The following is a 22,075-nucleotide window of genomic DNA, read 5'->3' as shown; positions in this document are numbered from 1 at the left end:
ATACAATCGGGGTGAGGTGGGAAGACCTCATTATTATTTTTTTAATTATTTTTATTTATTTATTTATTTATTTATTTATTTGATTTGCCAATTGTTTACAAGATAATAAGTATAAGTGTATACATAGTTGTGAATACATGAAATGGGTACATATAAGAAAAATAAAAGAAGAATAAGAGAAACAATAGGACAGGGCAATGCACACCCCCTACAGACCTCTTAGGAAAGGGGTGAGGTCAATAGTAGACAGTCTAAGGTTAAAGTTTTTGGGGTTTGGGGAGGAAACCACAGAGTCAGGTAGAGTATTCCAGACATTGACCACTCTGTTGCTGAAGTCGTATTTCCTGCAATCAAGTTTGGTGCAGTTAACTTTGAGTTTGTATCTATTTTGTGCTCTTGTGTTGTTATGGTTGAAGCTGAAGTATTCATTGACAGGTAGGACATTGCAATGTATGATTTTATATACCATGCTTAAATCAGACCGAAGACGGCGTAATATCAGACCGAAGACGGCGTAATTATGCCAAGAGGTACTAACTATTTCGCTTCTCCAGAGGGCTTGGCCTGACCTCCTACTTTGCTAACAAAGTCTGTGTGTGTGTGTGTGTGTGTGTGTGTGTGTGTTTAAATTGACAGGGAAAGACATTAACAGGCTGGCGTCCACGTGCACGTTTGAAAGGGTCCCGCCCAGGAAAAGCGATCAGCCTCTTTACTGGAAAGGGAAACTCTCTTTTTTCCGCCCCCTCCCCCCCCCCCCAAAACGCTCCTGTCCCGTCCAACGCAAGACTCCGGGCCGGGTTTTGGACGCAACTCTTGAGTATAGTAGCCGAGGGCAGTGTCAGTGCCTTTTTTTTTTTCTTGTTGTGTTTCTGTTACACTTCGCCATCTTGTTACAAAGCCTTTTTCTCGTCTGGAAGCTTCGTAGAAGCTCGGCTTTGGCGGGCGATAGTTTTGGCCGGCGTTGCGGGTTTTCTATTTATTTTTATTTTTGGAAGGCGGGGGAAGAAGATCCACCAGCCCAGCAAGATCCCGCAGGGGGGAGGGAGGGCGTCGGGGGAAGTGAGGAGGTTTTTTTTTTTTTTGCCCCTTAAATTAATTTTTATTTTGGGGGGCGGGTGGGGGAAGGGGAACTTTGAAGTCTCCCAAGACTTTGGATCCTTCCCCGAGGCGCCGTCTTCAAGCAATGAGCATTGAGACCTTGTTAGAAGCGGCCAGATTTCTGGAATGGCAAGCTCAGCAACAGAAAACACGTGGTAAGTGAGCGCGGGGGGAGGCGGTGGAAGAAGAGGCACCACCACCCCCGGGAGGGTGTGCAAAAGAGCGTGCAAAATTCGGAATGAAAAAAAGAGAGAGAGAGAGAGAGAGAAAAAGGATCGCGGCGCTGGGTGACAGAGGCAGCACCCCCCCTTTCTTAAATCCCCCTCCGTTTCCCAAAGGGAATTTGCTGCGGAAAGGAAGCGAACAAAGTTTTTGCAGCGCAAATTTGGCAAGGGCATCCTTTTCTTTCCAAGAAGCCCCAAACACGGGAAGGAAACCCGCGTGAATGCAGTGGGATTCGGGAAGTTGTCTCCCCCACCACGCACACACACCCGTGCAAAGCGCGCCTATGGATCGCTCGTGACCTGGGTACACTTGGGTGGATGGGTGGGTTTTTGGGGGTGATTGGTTTCGTGTTTTTTTTTTTTTTGCACGACGCCCCATTGCCTTCGTCGGAACTCGCTTCCGTGTTAAAAAAAAAAAAAAAAAGCACGGTGGTGGATCGTGCCCGTTTTGGTGCGGGTTGGATCGAACGTGAGGGTGGGGGGAGCGTGTGGAGGCGCTTGATTTCCCTTTTGATCCTGAGAAGCGTGTTTTTGGGGGCTGTTTCTCGGCTGAGATGTTGTAATGAAAGAGAAGTCACCTGATTTGTCGTCAGTTTCCTATTTGGAAGTTTCTGCTCTGTCTCCTTTACCCCCCCACCTCAAGATTCCTCCCCCCCGTCCGGGAGATAGATAATAAATAGATAGAGATTATATTTCGTTTGAATCGAAATTATGGGCGGGGAGACTAGAAAAGCGGGGTGTTTTCAAGGGAGGGGGCCGATTACGCAAGGGGCGACTGGGTGAGCCTCCTCGCCATTGTCTCTCCACACGTCTACTCTGAAGTAAAAGCGCCGATGATGACTTAATCGGGGGGGGGGGGTTGATTGCCGGGCAACACAGCACGTATCTTCTTTTAAAAAGGATCGCAGCTTCCGAACCGAGTCTAGTTTCGGATTCTGCTTGGACTCTTCTTTTCTAAAGATTTGCTGACACATGCTAGCCGGAAAGTTAAAAAAAAAAAATTCGTTTCCTGCAGACTTTAACAGCGGTTCCTTCCTTGCAGGCTCTCCCTTAAACAAACACACATAAAAAAAATATCGATCTTTTCCCGCTTTGCAATGAGACGGAGCGGCGGCGGGGGGGGGCGAAATAACACCTTGGTCCATCTAATCGCTGAGTTAAAGCAGTCCCCCCCCAATAAAATTAACCTCGATTCATTAGGAAGGCTTTCCAATAGGTTCCCGCCTCCATCGCCAGGCAGCGCCCGGTTTCTTCTCCGCGTCCGAAAGCTGCTTTTTCTGTGCCCCCCGATTCCTTTTCTTCCCCCCCCCCCGGTTCCTTTCCCAACCCCCCCCCCCGCAACTTTTAATCCCAACGCGTGGCAGACTGAAAGAGGCGGGGTGAGTTAAGATGTCATGTAGTTATGCGCCAAACGGGTGGGTGGATTGGAATCGACCTTCCCCGCAAGCCTAAATTAAAATAAATTGGAAAAAAACAAAAACCAAGAGAAAGCTGTTGAGAGGGGAAGACCCTCCCCTCTCCGCTCCCCAGTTTTCCTTTGGGGTAGGGTGATGCATGTCCCTTCTCCAGCCCTCCCGATCTGCTGGATTGCTTTGGATCTGCTGGATTTCCTTGGAGGAGGGGGGGGAAAACGACACACACATGCCTTTCACTCCCGTTTGGCGCTTCCCAGGGCGGTGGCGGCGAGGCAGTGCCTATTTCCCACCCCCCACCCCCGTTTTTCCCCTCCCCTCCCTTTTATTTGCATGATGAAAATGACACGGGGGGGGGGAAGAGGAGGAGGGAAATCATATGATAATACTTAATACTTGTTCCGCCTCTCTCTCTCTCTCTCTCTCTCTGTCTCTGTCCTCCCCCCGCCCCCGTGTAGTGAGACGCCTTTATGAGAAATGTGCTTCAAGAAGGCTCCGCTCGTTTGAATATGCTGGGGGATTTTTTGGGAAGGGTGGAAGCGGGGGAGGAGAGAGAAAGCGCTGGTGGCGACGGGGCTGAAAGTAAAAATAAAAAGTGGGCGGGGCTTGAAGGAGAGATGCGGTAGCGCGTGGTCGGGATCTAAGGGCACAATGGAACGTTGGCGTCGCCTCTGTCTCAACCCCCCCCCACCCTTTCCTTTCTCCCTCCTCCTTTTCGCCCTCCCCCCCCAAGGTTTTGGAACGTTGCGTGTTTGCTCTGCGTTCCAAACGCCTCCCATTGGCTGAGGGGAAGCGGATGACGTGTCGAGGCCCCGCCCCCGACCACGTGCGCTGGGGGACACATCCCTCTGGGGCGGCTGCTCCGGCCTTGCGAGGGTTGCGTGCCTGGAAAGGCGTGCGAGAGAGAGAGAGAGTGTGTGTGTGTGTGTGTATCCGCGAGGTGGGGGGAGGGAGAGAGAGAAAAAAAAAGGAAGGTGCCTTCCCTTGTCTGAGGGAAGCGCGAATAAAGAAAAAAAAAAAGGGAGAGGGGGAGATGATCAGAATTACGACATAATGCTACAATGTGGGGCCCCCTCCCTTTCCCTTGGCATTCTTTTTTTATAAATCCTTTATGGGTTTTTCCGGCTTCTGGAACCGACCTCTCTCTGCATCCATGATCATCTTAGATCTATTTGTGTATTTGACAATTCAGGAAAGATTCGTGCCAGGGGGCAATGTATTTTTTATTTTTTTAAAAAAAACGCCCTTTTACTGCAATCTGTCTATCATTATTATTCCAGCAAAGTATAAGGAAGGTTGCTTCTGAGACCATCCTCATTCCCCTTTTGAAATTGCCATATTTTCTGTTTTGTTTTGCTTGCTTTTTGTGTTTTTAACGTTTATAAAGAAAACTAAAGCTGCTTAACAGGCTACTTCTCTACAATCCTAGTGGATTCTGGAAATAGTTGAAGAACAAGATTCCCCTGTTTGGTCCCGCAGTCCCCCTTGTTTACTTCTGAAAAAGAAAAAAACGCTTAATATTTATACTGAATTTGCCCTGGCCCCCTAATTCTAATAACCTTCTGGCTTTCTCCTTATATAACAGCAAACATTCCTAATGATAGCATCACAAGTACAGGGAATCTCAGAGCAATGACATGTCCCCAGTACATAATTCTTGGCTTAACAGTGGTTTGCTTAGTGACTATTTGAAGTTACAAGGGCACTGAAAAAAGTAACCAAGGACCCACATTACCTTCGCAGCATCCCCAGGGTCACATGATCAAAACTTGGGCCCTTGGCCATTGCTTTGTGTATATAATAGTTGCAGCATCCCAGATTTGTGTGATTGCCATTTGTGGCCTTCCCAGCCAGCTTCCAACCAGCAAAGCTAGTGGAGGAAACTGGATTTGCTCAACAACTCTGTGATTCACTTAAAACACCCGCTTTGCTTATCAACAGACATTCCGGCTCCATTTATGTTTGGGAGGATGACCTGTACCCCATTTTAAATCTACATCTCAGGAGGAATTAAAAAAACAACTAGGTGTTGCTGCTAAAAATAATAGAGCAGCAATGGTTTGGATTGGGTTGGTCCTATTGTGTGACCACCAATCTAAAAGCATGTAGACATACTCAAAGTTGGTCTGCTGGTTAATTGCACGGTTAAATCAATGTTTATAAATAATATATCCCAGAGAATCAGGTGGGGGGGGGGGGAGCAGGAGGGAGTTTGGATTATTTTGCATCTGATTTGTGAACTTGCCTCCAGGCATAAGATTTGAATTGACATGTTACTCTTAAGTTGGAATGAATATTTGTTTGCTTTGGACCTAGAGCCAGGAATCTCAAAGCATTTTAACCTAATCCATCTCTGTTATGGGAAAATAGTGAGAATCTTTCCCTTTAAAACTGTTCCTATTGCCCGTAAGGTCTTATTAAGATTTTATTTTCAAGGAATCCTTTTCTTGGCATGCAGTTCAGTGGATGTGTCAGACACTTGATGGTTCTTGTATGGCATATTAACCATCTTCCAGTTGGGGACACCCTAACTTGGTCAACAAGATTTCTTCATAGGTCTCCTGGACCCTATTTCTATTCTTCTGGACTGTGGACCCAGCTTCTCGGGAATGTTTTCATGGATGTATAATATGAGGCTGGGATGTGGTCTTGGAGATGTTCTAGTTAACTCCCTGCTCATTGCAAGAAGCCACTACAGCACCTCTGATAAATCGTCATCTAGCTTCTGTTTCAGCCTCTGAAAAGGAGTCCACCACCTCCAGTCTGTCCCATTGCTGAACAATTTTTATGATTTATTTCAGATATCTGACTGAAATTGCTTTCTTCTAATTTACACCCATTGTGTCTTATCTTCTGAGATAACAATGAAGAATTCTACCTTGTCTTCCACATGATAACCCTTCAAATACTGCACAAGCCTGTTCTCACCACAGTTTTTCTCCTGCAAGCTAAGCATACCCAGAAATGAACTGTCCCTCATATTTTTTTTTTTTCTTACGTGGTTTGATCTCTCTGGAAATGTTCCACTTTCTCGTTCTTTGGATTTCAACCTCTTCATGTTATTTCCTTAAAATATGGTGTCCAGGTTCAGGCCCGGTATTCTAAATGCTATCTGGCAGCTCAGAATAGAGAGGAATTGTAACTTTTCTTGATCTTAATACTTTCTGTTGATCCAGAATAGAAATTCATTTCTTCTCCCTGTTGCATTACACTCTTGGCTATTGTTCAGTTGGTAGCCCTCCAGAATATGTTAAATTTTTACATGGCCTACTCCTTACTATGTTGCCAATGTCCGATGCACATGCCTTTGATTTTTCTTACTCAAATAAAGGATTTTCGTAGCCATCTCTACTGAAATTCATTTTGCTGGGCTTTTCCGGAACTCCATTCAGCACTCCCAATTTCATAAGAGATGGACATTATTTGGTTTTGCTTGTTCAACAAACTCTAATGATAGCATAGATTGGTCCCTGTTTTACCACATTCTCTGCTCGGATTTTTAAAGAGGCTTTCTCTTGCTTTGCTAAAGCCAAAGTACACTATATCCACCGCCATCCTCTGATCAACTGAACTGGTCGCTGTATCATAATAAGGATATCTGGTTTATTTGTCATGATTTTTTTATAAACTCGTGCTGCCAGGCAGTGCTGTGTTTCCCCCCTCCACCCCAAAATGTCACTAATGGACTGTTTAATACTTCGTTGCAAAGTTTTATGTGGCATTGATGTCAAGGTGACCAGTCTATACGTACTTAAGTCCTCTTGCCCCCTTTTGAAGATGGGAAAAAACTCTGCTTTTCTCTGATCTTCTAGCATTGTACCCATCCTCCAGTGGTGGGATTCTACCAGTTTCCCTTCAGGTTCCAAACACCAGCTGAAGCTCTGCCACACCAATCAGCTGATAGGATAAAGCACGGGTTGGTGGAAGGGCCAATCCTGCACTTTTCTCTTCTTTCTTCTCTCAGCTGATCGTTGGAGCTTTTTTTTTTTGCTATTGGGCCAAACCGGCAGCATTTCACCACTGCCATCCTCCATTGACTTCTCAGTGATCTCTGGAAAGACCTTTGAGATGACATTCGCAAACTCCTCCAAGACTTAACTAGTGAGATGTTTCTCAACCATCTCTTTATTCCTTAAATTACCCCTCCTTTCATGTTGTTGCTATTCTTCCTACTCCACCTGCAAAAGGAGAAAATTGACCATGCTGCCTAGTCACCGTGTCACCCCGACATACATAGTGGAAAACCAGTTGACAGGAAGTTGATTAAATGCAGAAATGCCTTTCCAAGTTAATTTACAGCCTTGGTCTTAAAAAGTTGAAAGTCAGTGTGTGTGTGTGTGTGTGTGTGCGTGCATGTGCGTGCACACACGTACAGATATGGTTTCTATCCACACTGCCTGCCAATGCAAGCAGTGCAGTGGTAGAAAGTGCAGTGTAAAACATCTGGAGGGAAGCATGGTGATAACCTTTACAGTTAATAGGTCTGGACTGTTCTCTGTTGGAATTAAATATTTTGCTCAGAGGAAATATAGTTGTGAAGTTGTGGACTTCAACTCCCAGCCTGGCTGGGGAATTCTGGGAATTGAAGTCCACAAGTCGCAAAGTGGCCAAGTTTGGAGACCTCTGTCCTATACCATTCTGGACAAATGGCTGTCCATAAAAACCTCCAGCAGTGGACCACCCACAACTTCTGTTGGCAAGTCGTCCCACTGATTATTTGTTCTCACTGTCAGGAAATTTCTCCTTAATTCTAAGTTGGATCTCATTGACTTTTGGTTTGGGGAGTATGCAAAACTACAGGTCTGTGCTTATCTTCTGTTCTTCTGGTTATTCTTATAAGAAAAAAAAGTAAGTTCTTAGGTCACCTGAAGGGAAATGTTTACTTGCCGACACCACCACCAATAATGTTCTTTTGGCAGCTGGAGTAGCACCAAACCTTCCAACTGCTGTGAAAATTGCAGAGGCCATAAAAGGCAACACAGCAGAACTCAAAGCTTTCCAGGTTGGGAAATTTCCATCTTTGTTTGGGAAGGCGGTTGGAGAACCAGATGCAACCAAAAATCAAGAAGGTGAGGCTGGTAGAAGAAGGGAGATCCTGAGCCATTCTCATAAGGCCCAGCATGGTTGCTCAAAATCCTGAGAAGGAACACACACACACACCCCTCGTTCCCATCCATTCACACATAACATGGAAGCCACAATCTTGGGTCGGGTCATGCAAAATGTGTTATTTCAGAGCAAGTGGAAAGAGTGGACCAGTCAAAATTGACAAGTGAATCCTACTCGTGATTCTTCTCATTGTCATGCAGTAAAGGAGTAAAGAGAAGAATGAAGTCCCAAAAAATTGCGAAGACAAAAAAAAGAGAGATTTCAACCTGCTTGAGAAGGATTGGAGACATAGAATGGGGATGAAAGTGTATCTCCTTTTTCTGAATCTTCAGCCGCTAGTGCAGGCAGGAACCAAGAAAAACGGTACTCTCATTGCCCCACTATTTCCCAAGTTAGTACAGGTAGTCCTCGACTTACAGCTATTCATTTAATGACTATTTGAAGTTACAACAGCACTGGAAAAAAAGTGAATTATGGCCGTTTGTCACACTTGGGATCCTTGCAGCATCCCCATGGCTACATGATCAAAATTCAGATGCTTGGCAATGGGTTCATATTTATGACGGGTTGCAGTGTCCCATGGTCATTGATCACTTTTTGGGATCTTCTGACAAGCAAAGTCAATGGGGAAGCCGATTCACTTAACAACCGTGTAACTAACTAACTGAGTGATTCACTTAACCACTGTGGTAAGAAAGGTTGTAAAATAGAGCAAAACTGACTTTAATGACTGTCTTGCTTAGCAACATAAATTCTTGGCTCAATTGGGGTTGTAAATTGAGGACTACCCGTGTGCGTCTTTAAAATTTTAGCACGTTTGGGAGGTCATAGTCAAGGACAGATGAGTCCTGGGACGGTACGTTCTGGAAATCGCATGTAAACAAAGAGCCAAGTTTTATGCTCTCTACCAACTCCAGAAACAACGAGAAGCAACTCCTGATAAAAGGAAGTGATACGTCACTTATGGATGTTGTGCAATAGAATTCCTTTCTGTTTTTCTGACTTTCTTCAGCTATTTTCCATTCTCTTTTGATCCTGCTGAAGAAAATGGGAGCTGGAGAGATGGCCTGAGTTTTAGACTGCTGGGCAGACATATCAGGCATTGAACCTGGATGGAGACCTGAAAGCCCAGAAGCTGTAAAGCAGAAGCTCTCATACAATTTCCTAGTTTGGATGGATTATTCATGGTCTACTTAATCCAAGTCAAGTCTTCCAGTTGGAAGCTCCTCAAAATGGTATATAGCAATGATGGTGAACCTTTTTGTTGTGGTGTGCTGAAAATGCGCCCCGTCCCCCTGCACATGTGCACACAACTCCCCCCAACACCTGCACTGTGCATGCGTGCGCCTCCCAGCTGATTTTTGACCGTTTGAGGCCATTTTCGCCCTCGAAACAGGCCCGTTTCGGCACTTCCGGTTTCGGCACTTCCGGTATTTCCGGAAGGCCCGTTTTAAGGCCTCCAAAGGCTGCAGAAGCTTCCCTCCAGCCTTCGGGAGGGCGAAAAAGGCCTCAAATGAGCCAAAAATCAGCTGGGATTTTTCCCAAGTTAGTACAGGTAGTCATGTGCAGTGCAGGTAGCTTTGGCTGAGACTCGCATGCCCGCACAAATGGCTCTGCGTGCTACCTGTGGCACATGTGCCATAGGTTTGCCATCACGGGTATATAGGAAGAATGAGTCCCATTACCAAAAACTGCTCTTTGGTTTGGTCCTAGTTTCCAGTATTTACCAGAGCGATGGTTGGCCTTTGTGGGATACATGAAGACGTCCTCCTTTGTGCTTATGCGCATAATGTGCTTCTCAGAACATCCCCTGTGAAGAAAGCAGTGAGCACCCCAACATACAACCTCTAGGAGTATGTATCTCTGCTCAGCTTGGCCAAGAGCAAATGCTATACCTGGAAATCTCCTTCAGTATGGAGTAAAAGAGTCTTTTTTAGATTTTATAGGGCTGTGGAACTGACCTTCGTGACACTGGAAACACTGCAGGACTATAATGTCTAATGGACTTGCCCTCTTCATTTCATTGCCAGGTGATCTGATGAATGGATATAGGATCTGGATATGTCTCTAGTCCAGGGGTCCCCAAACTTGGCAACTTTAAGACTTGTGGTCTTCAACTCCCAGAATTCCTCAGCCAGCTATACTAAAGAATTCCTCAGCCAACTTTTATCCCCCTATAATTCTAGGAGTTGAAGTCCATAAGTTTTAAAGCTGCCCAGTTTGGAGACCTCTGCTCTAATCTAACAAAGAGAAGGCTTAGGGGTGACAGAATTGCAGTCTTCCAATATTTGAGGGGATGCCACAGACAAAAGTGGGGGCCTGTCTATTCTCTAAAACACCTGAGGGCAAGACAAGAAGTAACAATGGGAAGAGAGAGATTGAACCTAGAATTAAGGAGAAATGTCCTGTCAGAACAATTAATCAGTGGAATGTCTTGCTTCCAGAACTTGTGGATGTTCCATCACTGGAGATGTTTAGGAACAGATTGGACAGCCTTTGTCAGGAATAATATAGGATCTCCTGTTTGAGCAAGGGGTTAGACTAGAAGACCTCCAAGGATCCTTCCAACTCTGTTATTTTGATTTCACTGGTGCATGAGAGTGTCAAGCAAGGTAGACCCATCATGATACCTGGTATGGGGAACGCTACTGAGGGCTGCTGAGGTGAGCCTAAAGATGCAAGGATCCACTTCCAAACAGGTTACTGCAAGGATCCTGATTCATTGTCTACAAATATATTAGATTACAGATTAACGGAGTTGGAAGGGACCTTGTAGGTCGTCTAGTCCAACCTGCAGGCCAAGCAGACCCTACACCATTGAAATTGAGGACAGTACAGCTGTCTCTGAAGCACAGATGTGTACTGGAAGATCTTCTACTTTGGACCGGTTTGACAGTTTAAAACTTACATAATTGTTTTTTCTGGTGTGGTTCTAAAGCGTTGAAATGCAGTCATAACACTCCTCATTCGCCTAAAATAATGTAGATTAAATACGTGTGTGACTATGATTGGGGGTTAATATATTAACTGAAGTCTATTTACTTCTCTGAAAAGCCTGTCTCTCTGCTCTGAGAGGGCCTTAGTTGGGTAGACAGACAATATTACTGTCAAAGCTTGTGTAAACAATTAGAGTGGATTCAGATCAAGGGTCATTCGGGGCCACATGACGATTAGCATGGGCCGACGGCACACATTCTCCATCTCAGCAGAGGTTACATAGAGAATACTAGGACCACAGTTGTCTGGTTCAGTAGTAGTGCTTCTCCTAGGGTGAACAGTTCCTATCTCTGGAGAACTTCATGAGATCTCAGCAAGATGCGATTCCTTTCACTTGATCTGAATTTGATCGATGATTCTTCATACCATCTCCTGAAACCTTTGGGCATCTTGTTTCATGGGTTGATCCTGCCCTTGGACCCAGACTGGTTTAAGAGTGTGCCCCCAAATAAGTGAGAGTATCTCTTCAACTCTTGGATTTCCAGGGTCAGCTGTGGAATTTGGTTCTAAGCTCCCAATCACCACTAAGATTCTGTCAGGTGCCTTGCCGTAATATTAAAACAGTGGTGCAGAAGATAATATAATGGATGCCAGCACCAGGGGGGTGAGAACTGTTGGAATAGTTACAAGTGGGGCTGGAGAGGGGTCTGGCAGATAATAGGTAGAAATAGAATAATTTCTGCTATAGTTGTAAACTTTGAACGGTTGCTAAACAATAGCTATAAGTTGAGACTGTCTGTACAAAGAAAACCAATCATGCTCCAATGCCATGATCAAAATGGGTGGGTGGATGGATGGATGGATGCCATCATGTTGTGTCAAATCTTTGCAACCATATATAGAAGGTAGTGACCAGGAGGATTTAACAGAATAACAGAGTTGGAAGGGACCTTGGAGGTCTTCTAGTCCAGGGGTCTCCAACTGTGGCAACTTTAAGACCTGTGGACTTCAACTCCCAGAATTCCGCAGCAAGCTTTGCTGGCTGAGGAATTCTGGGAATTGAAGTCCACAAGTCTTAAAGTTGCCAAGGTTGGAGACCCCTGTTCTAGTCCAATTCCCTGCTCTAGCAGGAAACCCTATACCATTTCAGACAAATGGTTGTCCAGTCTCTTCTTAAAGATCTCCAGAGTTGGAGCACTCATAATGTCTGAAGGCAGGTTGGTTGACTGATTTAACTATTCTCACTGTCAAGAAATTTCTCCTTAATTCTTGGTTGGATAAGTTTTAATTTGTTACTTCTTGTCCTGACCTCAAGTGCTTTGGAAAATAGGTTGACCCCTTCTTTGTGGGATCCCCTTGGATATAGGAATACCCCATGCCCTAGATGACCCCTAGGTGTGTGTGACTTGTAAAAATAATAATAATACAAGCATTGTCCATATTGCTGGCATACAACACATGCACAGACACACTTTTGGATTTTATTGGGACCAAAGGGAACCTCACTATTTAATTTTGTGTCATTCAAGGGAGTAGTAATATCTTTCCCCCTGTTTCTTGTCTGGAGGAAGCCTTGTAGTTTTTCCATTGAAAAGCCACTTGCTGTGCACAATTGCAATTAAACTTTCTGTGTGTGCAATTAGAGGGTTGTGCAGAGAAAGGGAAACAAAAGGCTTCTGCGCTTTTCCTTGGTTGGCAGGAACGATGGTGGCACGGGGAAGGCAGGTGATGTCACACAGATTGTGATGTCATTGTGCATGCAAGGGGAAATGGTGCGATCTGCATCTATTGCCTAGTGAGGACCGATGTGAGTAAAACATCATTGTGGCTTCTAATGGATCCCTGGGGTGGGGAGGGAGGATCCTGCATACCTTAAGTGGGCAGAGAGAGATGCAACTGGCAGGAAATATGGAGTGTGAATGGAAGGGATTCAGATCTTCCAGTGATAAGGTGGATATCTGACAGGCAGGTCTCAGTCAGAAGAATCCTTTGGAATTGTGATCGTTTTTTGTCCATGTTCAGCCTGAGTAACTTGGTAGTCTTGTAGAGGAAGAAATGAGACAGATAGTCCAGTCCAGTCCTGTCCCCTGATAGGCACAAACTATATTTGCTTGTTTAGGAAGGGTGTTGCATAAAGTCAAGCATTTTTAGGGGAAGATGGAAGAGGGTGACATATCCTGGGGAACAAGGGTAGGAACTTTCTTACATAGCAACATTGTGCGGGCTGCCAGTGTAGTTTCTGTTTGGTTAATGATCCTGGGTCTGTTCTCACGTACTGCTTTTAAGACAAAACGCAGCCCACTAATGTGCTTTGGCAAGGTGTGAGAATTCTAGCACAGTGAGGCTGTTCTCCCTTCCGTAGGGTAGGGTAGAGTTGGAAGGGACTTTGGGGGTCTTCTAGTCCAACCCCCTAATCAAGCAGGAGACCCTCTGCCATTTATTCTGGATAAATTGCAGCCCAATCTCTTCTTCAAAACCTCCAGTGTTGGGAGTACCCACAACTTCTGGTGGCAGGTTGTTCCACGGATTAATTGTTCTGTCAGGAAATTTCTCCCTTAATTCAAGGCTGGCTGGATCTCTAATTACCTTGCATTTTTTTGATTCCCACAGATGTGGCAGAAGAGGAAGGATCTCTCGATAGGAAAAAAGCTTTTTGGGGATTTGAGGACGTGGACTGTGCTATGACTTTGCTTGTTGCAGTTGAATGACTCCACAAAGAAGCTGGACACCTACAGGAGGTTCAACCCCCAACAGTTAAACCCTCATAGAGGCTCAATAGGGATGCCCAAGAGTAGTTTCCACAGGTGGAATAGGGGCTGGCCCCCTCCTGTCCTCTCCCAACTGTTATTCTGACTCCCTTGGTGATGTAGAGCTGTGATGGCCCAGGGATTAAAGTGCAGTATTGCAGGCAAACTCTGCCACAGCCAGGCGTTTGATCCTGACCAGCTCATAGTTGACTCAGCCATCCATCCTTCTGAGTTCAGTAAAATGAGGACCCAGATTGTTTGGAGGGCAAAATGCCGACTCTACTAACCACTTAGAGAGGGCTGTAAAACACTGTGAAGCAGTATATTAAGTGCTATTACTATTGTTGTTTCTGCTGAAATAGTTTAATAAATTGCAAGATGAGTTGTTGTGTTCTTGAGCAGAGCAATTCCCCCCTGTCTATTTTTCTTGGCAATAATATATCAAAATATACAGGTAGCCATCGACTTGCAACCACTCATTTAATGACTGTTCAAAGTTACAACAATTTTGCTGTCGTTAGTGACTCAACATTAAGTGAATCACAAAGTTAAATGAATCTGGCCTCTCATTGATTTTGGTTGTCAGAAGCTGACTAGGAATGTTTCAAATGGCAATCATGTGACCCCGTCATATATACACGCCACTGACCCAAGTTCCCAAATTTTGATCATGTAACCATGGACATGACCCATGTGACGGTCATAAATGCAAGGACTGTTTGTAAGTCTTTTTTTTTCAGCGCCTCTGTAACTACAGTCACTAAAACTGGTTGCAAGTTGAGGACTACAGTAATCAACCTTTAGCTGGTAAGCTAGTTTAATTAGCTTCAAAAAGATACCAAACCAATTACTAGTGCAGGGGTCTCCAACCTTGGCAACTTTAAGCCTGGAGGACTTCAACTCCCAGAATTCCCCAGCCAGAAAAGCTGGCTTGGGAATGCTAGAAGTTGGAAGTCTTCCAGGCTTAAAGTTGCCAAAATTGGAGACCTCTGTATCAGAGGACATGTGTATTAGTGGCTTGTTGAATGGATGCTACCTCCAAGGATGGAGTCACTCCAGCCTAGATTTTGGTGTCTATAGCAGAAAATATTTCTTTTTGTTCATCTCCAGTTTGTGGACTCCTTAAATGCATGTGATCAACCACTTTTAAGAGACTGAATTGCTGCCTTGGCCTAATCTCAGCAGGGCCTATTCTCATGAAGAGGAACAAAAAGAGAGATGGCCAAACTGTGACCTTGCTTGGCCAGCCACTGTTGAAAACTTGGTTTTGAAATGTATGTTTATAAACCTAGAATTATGCTGTCTGGTAGCGTCAAACTCCAGCTGTGATCAAAGAGGCTGTCAGACGCTTGAGAATGTTTTTGCTCTTGTTCTTCACCCAATATGCTAAACATTGAGAGGGATTGGGATTTTGAAATTAATTTGGTGAACCCGGCCTTATAAATTCACAATTTATGGCTCAGCATGTAATGTATATGAAAGCCAGCTGCAGTTTAGTCCATAAACCATGATTAAGCAAACTGCTCTTTAACCTGGTGTTTGCATCCAAAGACAAAATTGAATGCTGAGGAGAAGACAGGTTGAATGAAGAGAGATTTTGAAGAATGTTGGAGGGTCCCATATTAATTCAAGTGGCTCTGTTCAGACAACTCAGTTCTGCATAGCTGCTAAACAGTCATGGCTTATTTTGGCTAGGATTAACAGAACACAGGTCAGAGGCTGCAATTTTGGAGAATAATCTCCACCATTTCCTCCAATTCCATCCATTAATTAAAAGAATTATTGGCAAAAGCTTCATTGCATGGGTAACTCTTTTCCCATTGGTCAGGAATGTAGCGGTGGGTATGGCTTGTGCACTGTAACCAATCAATGTTGGGCTTCACTCATGGGTCTACCATTTTCTGTTTTGAGCTGCTCTTCACTCTATTGCAACGGTCTTCACACTTGGCAAGTTTAAGACTTGTGGACTTCAACTCCCAGAATTCCTGAGCTAACATGACTGGAGGAGGAATTCTGGGAGTTGAAGTCCATAAGTCTTAAAGCTGTCAAGTTTGAAGACCCCTCCCTGCTCTATCCCTTCCTTTGAATTTGTATGGGGTGGGGCTTAGACACTGCTCCATAGCTGATTGGCTTACAGGGTTGCACATCATAGCAGGCTAAGAACTGATGCAAAAACTGGTGCAGTTTTGCGTTGCATGCCCTCTTTCTAGACTTTCTAGACTCTGATGAGGTTGGCATCATTCCCACGAGGTAATGCCCTGGTTTCGACCCTGGTCAAACTTCTAGTCTTTACGGCAGAAGGCAGATATGAACCTGAATCTCCCTGGCTTCTTTAACCAGTACACCGTGCTGCCTCTGAATTTCCACCTTGCAAGGCACCCCCGGTGTCTTTGTTTTGGGTCTGGGAAGTTGTTGGGCAGCCGGCAGGGAGTAGGTTCCCTGGAATAAGTCAGCGGCAACCTGTTCAACAGGCTGCCCTGCGTCATTTAGTGAATGCCTCTTGCTTGAAGACGGGGGAAACGCCTCTCTCTTCCCCTTAGGAACCCAGGTGAGTTAGTTTTCCCACAGGAAGTGAGAGGAAAAATTCTCCCCGGACAGGTGACTCCCTAGTGAAGCTTTCAATTGGGGTCAGGTGCTGCCTGTTGGTCATAGGCTGATAGGTCTCCACCCTGCCAGGCAGGAGAAGGTATGAGTCATTTCTGGAAGCTATGAGATGTTTGGCATCAAGGAAAAGCCTCCAGAGATCCAGGCAGGGTGAAATATGATCCACTCCGGGTGCTTGTTCTGTCTGAAGCACCTGAAGTTTTCTTAGGAAAAGGGTTCCTTTACCACTGGCCGGCTTCTTGAAGCTCACCCTGCTTAATAAGATGGTTGTACACATTACAGGTAGTCCTCGATTTACAGCCATTCATTTAGTGACCGTTCAAAAGTACAACGGTTACTGAAAAGACTCGACTTATGACCATTTTTCACAGTCACAGCATTGGTAGCATTCCCCCATGATCACGTGATCAAAATTCAGATGCTTGGCCACTGGTTCATACTTACGATCGTTGCTGTGTCTCAGGGTCATGGGTTCCCCTTTTGCGACCTTCTGACGAGCAAGTCAATGGGGAAGCGAGATTTACTTAACAGCCGGGTTACTAACTTGCCAACTGCAGTGATTCACTTACCAACTGTGGCAAGAAAGGTGTCATAAAGTGGAGCAAAACTCCCTTAACAATAGAAATGTTGGGCCCAATTGTGGTCGCAAGTCGAGGACTAACTGTATTTAGAACTGTTGTAGCATCGCCATGGTCATGTGATCAAAATTTGGATGCTTGGTAACTGGCATGTGTTTATGATGGTTGCATTGTCCTAGGGTCATGTGATCACTATTTGCAACCTTCCCATCCGGGGTTCTAACGGATAGAAGAATCAAGGTGGTGGGAGTCAGATTCGCTTAACGACTGTATGATTTGGTTAGCAACTGCTGTGATTTGCTTAACATCTGTGGCAAAAGGGTCATGAAATGGGGCACAATCCTCTTAACCAGAGTCTCAAATTTGGCAACTTTTAAGACTTGGCCTTCATTCCCAGAATTCCTTAGCCAGCTTTGAAGTCCACAAGTCTTAAAGTTGCCAAGGTTGGAGATCCCTGCCCTATACCTTTTCTGACAGGTGACTGTCCAGTCTCTTCTTGAAAACTTCTGAAGGCAAGTTTATGCCCAGTTCCTGCAACCATTCTTCATATGTTTTAGTCTCCAGTCCCCTAATCATCCCGGTTGCTCTTCTCTGCACTCGTTTTGGCTTTATTGAAAATATGGGACTGAACAATGTCAACAAACTGAATTGCCCTTTGCCATCATTTGATTTCTATCCAGAAGATTTATCCCAGATATTAGCATGGGGAGAAATTGTGAATTCTGAAACCTGAGTTTGCCTATGCACTGAATCTTAGCTTTCAAAAGGGCTGAAACAGGTTAATCTCAGGTATGTTTAGAGGTGGAACTTCAGAAGTCAATGAAGGTAAGTCAACAGAGTCTGGCTGTTGCAGAGAAAGGTAGAGAAATGATCTGGCTGCAGTTCCCTTTTAATCTGTCTGGCTGCTGGTCCTGTCTTGTGTTTTAAATAAACAGGGCCAGACAGGACATGCAGACTTGCATCGTGTCTAGTGGTAAAGGTTACAGAAAGCTAGGTTTGGGGATAATAGAATTGGAAAGGGATCTTGGAGGCCTTCTAGTCCAACTCTCTGTCCAAGCAGGAGACACCTATACCATGCTGGACAAATGGCTGTCCAGTCTTTTCTTAGAAACCTCTAGCGATGGAGCACCCGCAACTTCTGAGCAATTCAAACATGGTAAGGGATGTGTTTCATTGCTCATTTGGGATTTAAGCGTAGCAAGCCTGACTTTAGACGAGACTCGCACATCACTCTAATCCAGGGCTCTCAAACTCAAGGCTCAAGGCCCAAATCTGGCTCGCAGGATGCTTAGATCTGGCCCACAGGGCCACCCCGAAAACAGCAAAGGACTGGCCCACAGTGCCTCTGCCAGCGAAAACAGAGGTCGGGAGGGCCACACATGCGGCCCTCCCGAGCTCTGTTTTCACTGGCAAAGGGTTGCAGGAGGCCATCACAGCTGAAAACAGAGCTCGGGAGCCAGACGTGTGGTATTCAGCAGGTTCTGACCAGTTCTGGAGACCCGGTAGCAGAAATTTTAAGTAGTTTGGAGAACCGGCCAATACCCCCTCTGACTGGAGATTTTACAATATCCTTCCCCTGCCATGCCCACCAAGCCACACCCACAGAACCAGTAGTAAAACAATTTGAATCCCACCACTGTTGGGAGCCCATTTTAACTGACAGAGCGCTCAGGCCACCACAGGGCCCCCTGAAACGAGTGATGTCGAGCTGGTCATGCCCCCCCCAGCCCCCCCCAAGATCAAACACAACCCTGATACGGCCCTCAATGAAATTGCACTTGACACCCCTGCTCTAATCCATAGTTTGCTCAATAAATAAGAACTGCCTGGTTTCCCACAACACACTCATGCACACATCCTGGTTTTCAGAATAAAGCGTGCTCCCAGTGACTTCTAATGTAAATGACCTATCTGTAGGCACTGACTCCAGAATCCTAATGGTAAGTAGCAGAATTCTGTTGGGCAACTAGTCCTGCTGGGCGGTGCCATTGCAAGGAGAGGCAGAAAGTGCAGGAAGGTAGAAATCCGCATTTTCTGTCTCTTTTATTACTGTATGTTATCATCCTGTGTGTTGGTTTTAGGAAATTCGATGGACCTTATCTTTTACTTGATGTTGCTCTCCAAAGCAAACACACTGGACTGTGCTCAAGATTGATTGGTAAAATCAAACAGACTTTATTATTCTTTAGAGAGGGTTAGGAAGCCTAGTTTTAAATCAGTGTTCCCATCCTGACGTTCTTGAGATAGGATAAGTCCTTACCTATCTGGAAAAGGCCAATTTGGAGAAGACTGATTAAAACCATCCCTGTCAATTCTGGTCATAGGATTTAATCTCATAGGTTGCGTTCACACCAGCCCCTGAACCTGATGAATTGATTTATTTTCTTAATTGACACAGTATGTTAAACTATGCACTAATGAAACCCCTTGCACAACAGCCTAAGCGAACTGGGTTAAAGACTAATTAGAATTAGCAATTTGGACTACACTGCTCAAAAAAATAAAGGGAACACAAAAATAAGACATCCTAGATCTGAATGAATGAAATATTCTTATTAAATACTTTATCCATTACATAGTTGAATGTGCTGACAACAAAATCACACAAAAATTATCAATGGAAATCAAATTTAGCAACCCATGGAGGCCTGGATTTGGAGTTACACTCTAAATTAAAGCGGAAAAAAACACTACAGGCTGATCCAACTGATGTAATGTCCTTAAAAAAAGTCAAAATGAGGCTCAGTAGTGTGTGTGGCCTCAATGTGCCTGTATGACCTCCCTACAACGCCTGGGCATGCTCCTGATGAGGTGGCGGATGGTCTCCTCCCACACCTGGACTAAAGCATCCCCCAACTCCTGGACAGTCTGGTGCAACGTGGCGTTGGTGGATGGAGCGTGACATGATGTCCCAGATGTGCTCAATTGGATTCGGGTCTGGGGAACAGGCAGGCCAGTCCATAGCATCAATGCCTTCGTTTTGCAGGAACTGCTGACACACTCCAGCCACATGAGGTCTAGCATTGTTGTGCATTAGGAGGAACCCAGGGCCAACTGCACCAGCATATGGTCTCACAAGGGGTCTGAGGATCTCATCTCGGTACCTAATGGCAGTCAGGCTACCTCTGGCGAGCACATGGAGGGCTGGGCAGCCCCCTAAAGAAATGCCACCCCACACCATTACTGACCCACTGCCAAACCGGTCATGCTGGAGGATGTTGCAGGCAGCAGAACGTTCTCCACGGCGTCTCCAGACCCTGTCACGTCTGTCACATGTGCTCAGTGTGAACCTGCTTTCATCTGTGAAGAGCACAGGGCGCCAGTGGCGAATTTGCCAATCTTGGTGTTCTCTGGCAAATGCCAAACGTCCTGCACGGTGTTGGGCTATAAGCACAACCCCCACCTGTGGACGTCGGGCCCTCATACCATCCTCATGGAGTCTGTTTCTGACCGTTTGAGCAGCCACATGCACATTTGTGGCCCACGAGGTCATTTTGCAGGGCTCTGGCAGTGCTCCTCCTGTCCCTCCTTGCACAAAGGCAGAGGTAGCGGTCCTGATGCTGGATCGTTGCCCTCCTACGGCCTCCTCCATGTCTCCTGATGTACTGGCCTGTCTCCTGGTAGCGCTTCCATGCTCTGGACACTACGCTGACAGACACAGCAAACTTTCTTGCCACAGCTCATGTTGATGTGCCATCCTGGATGAGCTGCACTACCTGAGCCACTTGTGTGGGTTGTAGACTCCGTCTCATGCTACCACTAGAGTGAAAGCACCGCCAGCATTCAAAAGTGACCACCATCAGCCAGAAAGCATAGGAACTGAGAAGTGGTCTGTGGTCACCACCTGCAGAACCACTCCTTTATTGGGGATGTCTTGCTACCTGCCTATGCTTTCCACCTGTTGTCTATTCCATTTGCAGAACAGCATGTGAAATTGATTGTCAATCAGTGTTGTTACCTAAGTGGACAGTTTGATTTCATAGAAGTGTGATTGACTTGGAGTTACATTGTGTTGTTTAAGTGTTCCCTTTATTTTTTTGAGCAGTGTATATTCAGGTGCTAAGCCTTTACCTGACTGTGATCTAGTATGGAACCTCCTTGTCTAGAAGGCAGCGTAGCTTTGAACGCCAGTTCCTGGAGGTTGATGTGGGAGATTGTCATCCATGATGTGGGATTGTGTTGTCATAAACTCTTTCTAGTCTTTTTAATATAAAAACTGGGTGTTAAAATTAGTATTATGTGAGAAGTTATTATCCATGCACTTATAGGTACCAGCACAGGATCCATGCATTCCAGTTGTTGTTTTAACTAGTCCTGTTGAATCATAGAAACACTGAATGATAACGTTGAAAAGGATTTTGAAGATCATCTACTCCATGGGCCCCGGGGGGGGGGGGGGGGGGGGGGTGGAACTGAATGATAACCATTGAAACAGACACACACAAGCGAAGCTGGGACCGCTGATTCCACTCCCTTTTTTTTTTGGTTTCCATTACTAGAATATTCCTGTTAATCACATTGGTCAAGGGCAGGAGTTGGCAACCCGAGGCTCTGGAGCCACATGTGGCTCTTTCACCCCTCTGCTGTGGCTCCCTGTTGTTGGTCGGCGCCACAATTTTGAACTTCCGGTTGGGGAGGAGGAAATGTAGGGTGTGCCAGGAGAGACTATGGCAAGGGGCGGGTTTTCCGGGTGGCTCCACAATTGATAGGGCTTTCGGTTAGGACAGGTAGAGGAAAAAGGATGCCTCACTGGGAGAAGACACTATGGGTGGGGGAACCAGAATTCTGGTCGGCAGAGGAAAAAGGACACTGCTCTAGGAGGAGACTCTATGGTGGGGGAACCAGACTTCCGGTTGGCTCCAGAATAGAATATGGGATTTCCGGTTAGGACCTTTGTGGCTCAGTTTAAGGTTGTCGACCCCTGGTCAAGGGAGTCCACCATCTTCAGAGACAGTCTGTGCAATAGCTCTTAAAGGTAGTCCTCAATTTACAGCAATTTGTTTAATGCTGTTTAAAGTTATGGTGGTGCTAAAAAAAAAAAAGTGACAGGTCCTTGCACTTAATGGCTATTCCAGTGTCTCTGTGGTCAACGTGATTGTGAATCTGTGCTTGGCACCCAGCCTGTATTTACAATGATTGCAGTGTCATAAGTCACATGAGCACCATTTGCAAGCCAACTTCCCAGCCAACTTCCAAGAACCAAGCTCAATAGAGTAAACCGGATTTGCTTGGCACACTACACAATTCATTTAATGACCATAGTGATTCACTTTAATGACTGTGGCCAAAAAAGTTTGTGAAGTTGAACATAACTCATTTAATGACTGTGTCACCCAGCAATGGACGTTCCAATCTCAATTGTGGTA

At 45.4% G+C, this 22,075-nt stretch overlaps 1 protein-coding gene across 1 annotated transcript in view; it reads left to right on the top strand.

Moving 5' to 3' along the window:
* The first annotated feature begins 865 nt into the window (after positions 1-865).
* MNT (MAX network transcriptional repressor) overlaps positions 866-22,075 on the top strand; it is a 72,016-nt gene continuing 50,806 nt past the window's right edge. The window contains exon 1 of the mRNA XM_026682693.2: positions 866-1,253. Coding sequence (XP_026538478.2) covers positions 1,184-1,253 — 70 coding nt within the window. The 5' untranslated portion in view covers positions 866-1,183. The remainder of the gene's footprint in view (positions 1,254-22,075) is intronic.

This window comes from Notechis scutatus, chromosome 1, assembly GCF_049901735.1.
Source record: "Notechis scutatus isolate UNSWTSFEM ecotype Mainland chromosome 1, rNotScu1.2, whole genome shotgun sequence".
NCBI classification, from domain to species: Eukaryota; Metazoa; Chordata; class Lepidosauria; order Squamata; family Elapidae; genus Notechis; species Notechis scutatus.
This window is presented reverse-complemented; position numbering and strand designations above follow the sequence as displayed.